The following is a 9550-nucleotide window of genomic DNA, read 5'->3' as shown; positions in this document are numbered from 1 at the left end:
CGGGCTGCGGAGCCGAGGAGGTCCGACTCGGGGTCGGAGTGCTGGATCATAGGGCAGCTGTAGCTTTCCTGGATACGCGTGCCGATCACGTGGGGCATGGCGGCTCAATTCCCCCATAACATTAAGGATCGCCCATTGCATAGATCTCAGAACACTCCAAACTCTGGCATTCATCCTCCTACACAAATCTTAAAGTATCTTTAGTATATGGCCTATAGTTAAAGATCACCCATTGAGAGACCTCAAAGCACTCCAAACTCTTTCATTGATTCTCCTACACCAATCCTTAAAGAACTCTTAGTACATGACTTATAGTTAAGGATCACATCCCATATAGATCTCAAAGCGCTCCGATCTTTTTCATTCATCTGCATGGTCAAAAAATATTTGTAGATATCTGGAGAGGGTTTTTTGGTTACTTGTGATACAAGTTAATAGTGCCAGCCGGTTGGAGAGTCAAAAATTTTTTTTGAAATGATTTGAAAATTTGAAGGGTCAATTTGAAACTTTTTAATGTTAGAGGATTTTTTAGGACACGTCCAAAGTTGAGATGGTATAGCTATAATTTTTTCTTAATAATTCAAAGTTTGATTAGTCATCAAATAGCATTTTTTAATTTTTACAACTATTTTTCTATATTTTGAATTGAAAAAAAAAATCCAAAAGCCTTAGGTCGGCTTCAAGCTCGAATTTCGAATAAGTAACAGGCTGAAACCTAGGAAGGAGGCCGGAAAGTGGAGTTAGATCGAGCCCAAGGGTGACTACATGAAATTATGTCTTGTCTGAGCCAGCCCGAGCCCGTCCGTGAACCAAATAAAACCCTAAGACTCTTACCGGAGAGAGAGAGTAGCAGAAGCGAGGGATCAGCGGCGCCGCCCCCTCAAACACTTGGCGAGCCTCGGGTAAACCGGTGCTCACTTGGCGGCCAAAACCCCCACTTGTGTTTATCTTGTTCTTTTTTAATGACGGCTTGGTCTTATCAAATCATTGGATTGCGATGGTGCAGTTGCTGGTGGTGAAGAACAGAAAAGAGGCATGGCGGCGGCGGCGTATGCCCCCCCGCCGATGAAGGCGGCGGGGAAGCTGGGGCTGGAGGGGCCCCAGGAGCAACTCCACCGCATCCGGATCACCCTCTCCTCCAAGAACGTCAAGAACCTCGAGAAGGGTAGGTTTCTCTCTCCATCGCCTTATCTTCTTCTTCTTCTTCTTTTCTTCTAATCGTTCTTCTTCTTCTTCTTCTTCTTTTTTCTTTTAATTTTTTTTTTTTGAATGGGTTCAGTGTGTGCGGATCTGGTGAGGGGAGCCAAGGACAAGAGGCTGAGGGTCAAGGGACCCGTCAGGATGCCCATCAAGGTCCTCCACATCACCACTCGCAAGTCCCCCTGCGGCGAAGGTAAGAAAAACAATCTAACCGAATCGTCCCCTCTCTATACCGTATTTTCTTTTCTTTTCTTTTTAAATTCTACTTGGTCATTCAGAAATCTAGTTGCATCCCTGGCCATTTAGGCAGTTGCCACCGTTTTGCAAAGCCGCCTGAGAAATTTTGTTCATTGTTGACCGAGCAAATGATGTTTACTAGATATAATACTGAGATTTTATTTCTGTGAATCGTCAAAAAAAATTGAGTTTTGATCGGTGTCTGATATCATTATATTTTACTTTCTTTGAGTAAAACATTTGAAGAATTTGCAAACAACTACATATTCAAAGTTCTGGTTAGATAAAAAGTTGCTTATAGAGTAATAACTTGTGGCTAGAGTAGCACTATTTTGTTCTGTCTGATCTGATTCACTTGTTAAGCATTCCTCTCCTACACATTTAATTCAATTAGCCAAGAAAGCGTGAAGTCTTTTTAAGAAGTGAGAAATTATGACTTGACCCTGCAGTCCCATGAAATCCCTCCCACTGAAACAACATTTACAAGACTGTCCACCGACACCATGGTAGAAAATCAAAACCTGTTCATTGTAAGCTCTATACTGAGATAAATCAAGATGGACAGAGAGATAAGTTGTAAAACTGATTTCAGCCCATCGGATCAGCTGATCAAGATGTCTGATAACTTGTAATTCATCCTTTTTTTTTTTTTGGCTGATACTTCATACAATGCGTGTACGAATACACCCAATAAAATCAAAAAACACAAGCTCGCGGAATGCCTGTGGCAACTCCCCCTCTTCTGACCACAGGGTGTACCCTGAGTGGTGGGCCGCGTAGGCAGCTACCCAGTCGGCCGCCCCGTTGGCTTCTCTGAATACATGCTTAGCCTGAAAGGCCATCCCATTCCTCATCATCATCCCTATGTCCCGGATCAGGAGTGGTCCGTGCTCTCGCCCCTCGCCCCCTCTCCCAAATCCATCTGATAACCGTGACCGAATCGCCCTCCAGGATGATCGAACTGGCCTGCAGCACTTGCCGCACATGTCGGAGACTTGCCCAGACAGTTCGCAACTCTGCCCCGGGGATTGACGTGTCAAACAACTGGCAGCCCGTCCGCTGCCACCACCCTGGAGTGCAACTTGTAATTCATCTTTACCATATTAATCAATATAGCTGATTCATAGTAGTGGCCCTGTGTATCCTTGAATGAAGAGACTAAAGAAAACTCCAATTGCAGTTGCATACTGAACCAATACAAGGCTTCTAGCTAATCTAGGATTTAACTCATTCAAACAGTTCCAAATTATATCTGACCTCCTAGAAAAAAGTTAGATGATTGAAGTTCATTTTAGTGTTGGGCACATTTATTGAGTTTCCTGAATGACTGCTAAATGTCAACCATTTTCAACTTGGTATGGTCTTGGATACTGAGATGATTCTTTATCATATTTCCCTGACCTTGCAACCCAAGTAGAGTAAATGAGGGATCAGTCTTTAAATATAGGTTTTGCTAACCAAACTTAATTTTGTACATGCTGGCCTACATATAAATATGTGATGGTAAATCTCAACTTGGTAATGCAGTGGAAATTAGTAGATACTATTGCAACATTTTTGGATGTTGGATCAAATAGCGTTGAATGCATTAATGGAAATATGTAGAACTTATGGTGCAACAGGATTGTGCATTACCCCAAACCACAATTTTTTTCAAAATCTTGGTCCTATAAGTGAAAAACATGGAGTGATGGGTGCAAAGTTTTGAAATAGAATCAAGACAAAGTAGTTGTTAGTGAGGATGCATTGAATGCATGGTGCGAGAAGATTGGGGGCAAAAGGTTCCTCGACCATTCTGTTTGGCAACTATGTTCTTGCAATCCAGAACATGGAGTGATGGATGTGGATCCTTTTTAATAGGTTTAAACATAGTGTACATGTTGGGATGCATTAGAGGATTTTTCAAATAGGTTAAACAAAGTGTACCATGTTGGGATGCACTAGAGGATTCCTTGATGACTAAATGCAATTGAGACCAACAAAACATCTTTGTTACAAGTAATGTACTACTTGTGCTGAAAGAATCAAAATGTATTGCAACTAAGGAGAATTATCATCTGTAAATAATAGAGTATGGATCAAAAGCTTTCTATATTAAAGAACTTGGTTGTTAGAATTGGAAATCAGGTCGGGCAGGGTTTCTATGTAGCCTAGGCTTGGCCCCAAAAAATTTCAGACTTTGGGTAAAGCCAAGGCTTGAATTTAGCTTTTCAAATTCGGACCCTAGCTCAAGACCGAATTGAAACTCGATCGGGCTTGCATGGTTCTAGGTCAAAGCCTCTTTCTTCAATGCAAGACAAGAGAGTGCATAGGGGAGGAGAGAGAGAGGAGATAGCGATCGGTAGGAATAGAGAGGATATTGAGATAGAGAGGATAGATATCCACGGAAAGAGGAGATAGATAGATAGATAGAGAGAGAGAGATCATAAGGGAGAGAGTGGGAGTGACACTAGATTGTGAGAGAGTATTGAGAAGGAGAAAGAGATCGAGAGAGAGAGATTGATATAGACAGACGAGAGACATCGGGAAGGAGAAAGAGGATATTGAGAGAGGGAGAGATTGGAAGGGAGAGAGGGGAGAGAGAGAGAATAAAGGCGCTGTGAGGGAGGGCAGAGAGGGGACGATGGAGAGAGAGCTAGGGGGAGACAAATTGAGAAGGGGTGGGGCAAGCTTACTTTCGGACTTGGACTGAGCCTTGGTTGGACCGAGGCTAGACTTGGGCCCTGTTTGGGGGAGCTTTTGGAGGGCCAAAAATCACTTTCTGGCCCTCCAAAAGTACTTTTAGATAAAAAATGGTGTTTGGTAAAATTTTCGGAAAGCTGTTTCAGCTTTTGCGGAAAGCTAAAAACAGCTTTTGGGAAGAAGCTGCAATTTGGAGCTTTCTAAAAACGTTGTTTTTAGCTTTGTCGGAAAGCTGTTTTTGGACCAAAATGCCCCCATTTAAATCACACTTTTTCTCCCAAGATCCTCATCCCGCCTCTTCCTCTCTCACCCATCCTCTCCCTCTCCCTCTCTATCTTCTTCTTCCTCACAACGCCGCCGCCTCTGTTCCTTCTTCCTCTTCTTTTTTTTTTCTTTTTTTTTTGTTTTGGGAGCTCGTGGCTACCCACGGTGGCAGCCACCATGCCGGCCAGCACCCATGGCCGGCGACCCCTCTATATTTCAATGAAATAAAATAATAGATAAATAAAATAAATAAAAGAAAATAATGAGTGAGTGGCAAATAATCTGATCTAAATAAAAAAATAAAAATAAATATTAGTAATTATTAACCAATTTTATCACCTGGCTAGAAAATTTGTTAAGGAGATAAATAGTCATTAGAAGGATAAAAAATTAATTTACACTAATAATTATAATATTATATATATTTATTATTGTATTATACTATAAATATAATATTATATTATATTATATCATAATACATTGATATGTTATGTTAAATAATTTAATATTATTTAAAATTATTATTCTATAATACATAATGTTATAGTACTATATTATAATAATATTATATTACATTACATTAATATTATACTATATCATATATTTATGTATTAATACATATTATATTTTATTATGCTCTGTTATATAATACTGGTAATGTCCTTTATGGTCATTTTGTCACACAAAAGTACTTTCTCAGTTTGTTTACCAAACATATGTTAAAGTGCCACAGCACTTTAGAAATATAGTTACCAAACAGCAAACAGCTTTTTATAAACGCTCTGCTTCAGACAGCTCTACTTCTAACAACTCTACTTCCAAAAGCTCTACTACTAACAGCTCCCCCAAACAGGGCCTTGAATCTAGTCGAAATCTTTTCAAGCTTGGATTGTAGGCCCAAGCTTGATCCGATTCTTCTTAGGGAAGGCTCAAAGCCTAACTAGAAGCCGATCCAAGCCCATTTTCCAACCTTATTGTTCGTAGAACATAATGTATTGCAATTAAGGAGAATTGTCATGTGTGAACATTGAAATGTGCATGAAGAGCTTTTTATTATTAAAGAACTTGTTTGTTAGGCTGGAATCTAGCTGGGTTAAGTTTTCTTATAGCCTCATGGAAAAAAACTTTTGGCTTCAGGCTAGGCCTAGGCTTGAAATCTTTTTTCGAAATTTTGTCCCGAGTCCAAGTCTAGACCAAAGCCTAATTGAGTTGGCTTGGATCTTGTTCCAAGCCTCTCTCTCTCAAGCGCAAAAAGAAAAAGAAAGCACAAAGGGACGAGAGAGGGAGAGAGTGATTGAGAGTGATTGGGACGCAGAGAGAGGGTAGAGATTCGGAGGGAGAGGAGATCAAGAGAGAGGGGAGGTGAGAGGGGGAAGGAGATTGAGAGAGAGAGAGAGAGAGATCAGGAGGGAGAGGATATTGAGAGAGGGGGAGAGAGATTGGAAAGGAGAGAGGATATCGAGTGAGGAGAGATAGGAAGGGGAAGGGAGAAAGAGAGAAGGGGGCATTGGGAGCGACAGCAAAGAGGATATATATATATATATATATATATATATATATATATATATATATATATATATATATATATATATATATATATATATATATAGAGAGAGAGAGAGAGAGAGAGAGAGAGAGAGAGAGAGAGAGAGAGAGAGAGATATGGGATGAGCTTGCTTTCGGGCTTAGATTGGGCTGCTATTGGGCTTTGGACTCGGTTGAGGCTAGACTCAAGCCTGGCCTGAAATTTCTTCAGGCCCAAGCTCAACCCAATTCTTTTCGGGCCAAGCCCAAATCCTGACTAGTAGTTGGCCTGGCCTGAGCCAATCTCCAGCCCTATTGTTCTTATATTTTTTACTACTTTAATGTGTTAATTGTATATAAATTATCATTTGGGAGCTGCCTTTTGATTCTCTTTGTAGCTCCCCTTGTTTTTGTACTTAAGGTTAAATTTATATAGCTATGCTTAAAGAAGTAAAAATTAGAATCTTTAAAATAGCAAAGATGCAGCATAAGCTGTAGTGATATTAGAATATTTGCAGCATAAACTGTAGAGATATTAGAATATTGTTTATACTCTTCTATATTACTGGTTTCATGTGAGTAGTATATGAGAATTTATTTCAATACATTAATTGGACAAAGCTTGTTGGTTTACCATATGGTACGTCTTGAAGTTGTGGGATTGATAACACATGTTATTGCTTAAAAGAAAAATTATAACAATATATATTTTGTTCTTCTAAAAGAAATAAAGAAACAGTTTGATATCCTGCAGTTTTCAGAAAGCCAGGTACTTGATTTTTGTACCATAGAATTTAAGAAACTTGCCATGTTTTGTTATTATTCAAGCTTGCTTCTATGTTTAGTTAATAAAGTAAGTGTTGATGCCAATGTACTTACACTGGGCAGCCTGCGAGACCATAAAAATTATAAATTACGAAATAATGTTTTGGAAGTGCATCACATTTGAATTTCAAAGAATTACTAAATTGTTCTGGAAATACTTATTTTGTATACCATAAAAGAATGGTAAAGTTTTTTTTTTAAAAAAAAATATATTCGAGGACCGGTCACTCTATTTTCTTATTTAGTAGTATTTTAACGAAACCATTTGGATTCCATGTTTTATTTATTAGTAAATTAATATTTTTATTGAAGCTTCAAAGGAATCGCATGGAAGCAAATTAGAAATGGGTAATTGATAGGAAGCTGACAGGTCGTCCTAAATAGCATCAATCAATGAAGAACTCATTAATACAAGAAAGACTGTATTTTTTAGCAGGGAAAAGGACCTGGATTGTGTGGAAGGATAAACAAACAACATAGATGGATATTGATCTTGATAAAGCTATCTGTAAGATTTAGAAAACAACTTGCTAGATGTCGTCCTGTTGGACCAGAAAGTCCAGCTCAATATTACTTCTGATCTTTCTGAAGTTTGCTTCCAAATGCTTTTACGCTTTCTTCTGTTTGAATCTAGTTATCTATCATGATTGCATTTCAGCTAAATAAAATTCTAGAATATTTCTCAATTTTTTTGACCTATGTTGGTGCTAAGCAGGCTATTGTTATTGTTAAGTAATTTTAGTGCAAATGCTTTAGAAGTATTTCTTTATGATTTTTGTTCATGCATAGTTTAACTGTTCCTACAATTCCAGTCACAAATATTTTCATCATGTATCCATTTGTTGCATGTGCAAAACCTGTTTGCTCAATGCAGCTGTATAATCTTAAATAATCAACTGACCTGAGAGTAGCTCAGTGGAAGTGGAAAAATATTACATACTGAAATTTAGGGAGTTTTGTGATTAGAGAAAGGTTTACATTTTGTATGGTTGGGAGAAAACCAATTTCTTACCATTGGAATTTGGTATACAAGTGCAAAGTTCTCAGTCCATGGAGCACACTAATCTACTCTCAAGTATGCACCAAACATGGGAAGATAGTGATGGTGCCTGCTTCTAGTTTCTTTTTCCTTGTTGCAAATATCACAAGTGTATTTAGCTGAAGTAAAATGTCTTATTTATTTTTATTCATCTTTATTTGTTGTCAAAACTGTTAAGACTAAAATTACCTGGTAAATATTTATAAGCTTCAAGAAGCAATATTTTTTGTTTTACACAGTTTAATGACATAGTTGAAACTGTTAGTTCTGCTCTTTTTTTTTTCATTTTCATTCTTATGCCTTCTTGTTTTTTGATTTTCTTGTTTAACATAAATTTACATCTTGTTCCAGCCTTTTAATGGACAGTGTCTCATGTGCGATTAAATCTATAGAACAATTGGTATTGACCATGTATCCTTTGATCTGTGAATTTTTGCTCAACTACAGTATATAAGTGCTCTTAAACAAGCTGTAATGATGTAATCCTCAATATCTTAATGTGATCCTAAAAATTGTAGAGTTGTTTTCTTTGTTCTGTTTCAAATATTTTTATCTTTCTTTTACCAGCAAGATATGATGGCACCTTCGCTTTTTTAATATGTTTGTCCTTGTTTATATATCAACCAAAAAGTGAGGTAAATTTTGTCCTAATCCTTGAGAAATGACGGAATACAAGATGCAAAGGTCTTGTTGGGCACAGGTCTTTGTTGAGATACCATGCAATTTGCTAACAAACCTCTAGGCTTATGATGGGAGTCTTAATTTTTTCAGGAACCAACACGTGGGATCGTTTTGAGCTTCGTGTTCACAAGAGGGTGATTGATCTTATTAGCTCACCTGAAGTGGTGAAGCAGATTACTTCAATCACGATTGAACCTGGCGTGGAGGTTGAAGTGACGATTGCAGATCCATGATTTAGCCCAAGCTAGATGCAACTATGTAGAGAATTAGAGTGTTTTGTCATTGTCCGGAATTGACTGTATTTGCATTATATTTTTCTTGGGGAAATTTTAATCCTTGTTTTTTCTTATTTTGAGAATTTTGCCAAAACATCAGTTTGTTCCATGGAAGAATTGACTGTATTTGCAGTATTTGCGATTGCATCTTCATCCTATGCCTTTTAACTGCAATTGATTAATGATTCAGTTTGGTTGTGTCGGAGTGCAGTGAGGGATTGTGCATGCTGGACGGGTAAGGCGATGGAAATGATTTCCCACCATTCTAATTGCCACACTAGTTCTTTGTCCAGCCAGAGTTACTATCTCCCTTGTGATATTACCGTCCATCCAATCTATTGCCCTAACCTTCGCTCCTGCATTATTTGTGGCATTGGGCCAGTTAATGAAACAGGTTCTCGTGGTTTGCAGCTGCATCCAGGAGGTGATTGAAGGTGTTGTAACTGCTGAATCTGTTCTGGGCCTGACTCAGTGCTAAGGCTTGTGACTTATCTCTTAAAACTCTGCTCGTAGAGATGCATTAAGATTGACATTGGTGCAACTCTAGACAGTTATTTCGGATTTTAGACAAGAATCCGTCCTTTATTTTTTGTGGTCATATGATTAGAACAGATTGCATCTTTGGCTGTGGATTTTTTGGGTTTTTTTATTGACTTTTGTTTCTGTTTTCCCGGTTGAATTTTATTTAACTACTATAGTCGTATACGCTTCCCCCGGATTCTGTCAACTCTGTTGGACATACATTTCTGGAATTAAACTCATTTCGTGTTGCTATTTTTCTTTTTTTTTTTGGTACAAGTGTTACTATTTCACTGGCAGATCT

General features: G+C 38.2%; 1 protein-coding gene across 2 annotated transcripts; it reads left to right on the top strand.

Annotated features, from left to right (window-relative positions):
- Positions 1 to 741: 741 nt before the first annotated feature.
- LOC103697438 (40S ribosomal protein S20-2-like) lies at positions 742 to 8895 on the top strand. 2 transcript variants are annotated; one of them, XM_039119070.1, is made up of 4 exons: positions 742 to 902; positions 1007 to 1165; positions 1280 to 1393; positions 8543 to 8895. In XM_039119070.1, the coding sequence occupies exons 2-4, from the start codon at positions 1036 to 1038 to the stop codon at positions 8683 to 8685; spliced, it is 387 nt and encodes a 128-aa protein (XP_038974998.1). In that variant the 5' UTR covers positions 742 to 902; positions 1007 to 1035; the 3' UTR covers positions 8686 to 8895. The 2 variants fall into 2 exon arrangements, with proteins under 2 accessions (XP_038974998.1, XP_038975000.1); XM_039119072.1 differs by having other exon boundaries at positions 795 to 910.
- The last annotated feature ends 655 nt before the right edge of the window (positions 8896 to 9550 follow it).

The sequence above is a fragment of the Phoenix dactylifera genome, unplaced genomic scaffold (assembly GCF_009389715.1).
Source record: "Phoenix dactylifera cultivar Barhee BC4 unplaced genomic scaffold, palm_55x_up_171113_PBpolish2nd_filt_p 000483F, whole genome shotgun sequence".
NCBI lineage: Eukaryota > Viridiplantae > Streptophyta > Magnoliopsida > Arecales > Arecaceae > Phoenix > Phoenix dactylifera.
The sequence above is the reverse complement of the archived record's forward strand: the minus strand, read 5'-3'. Positions and strand labels throughout refer to the sequence as shown.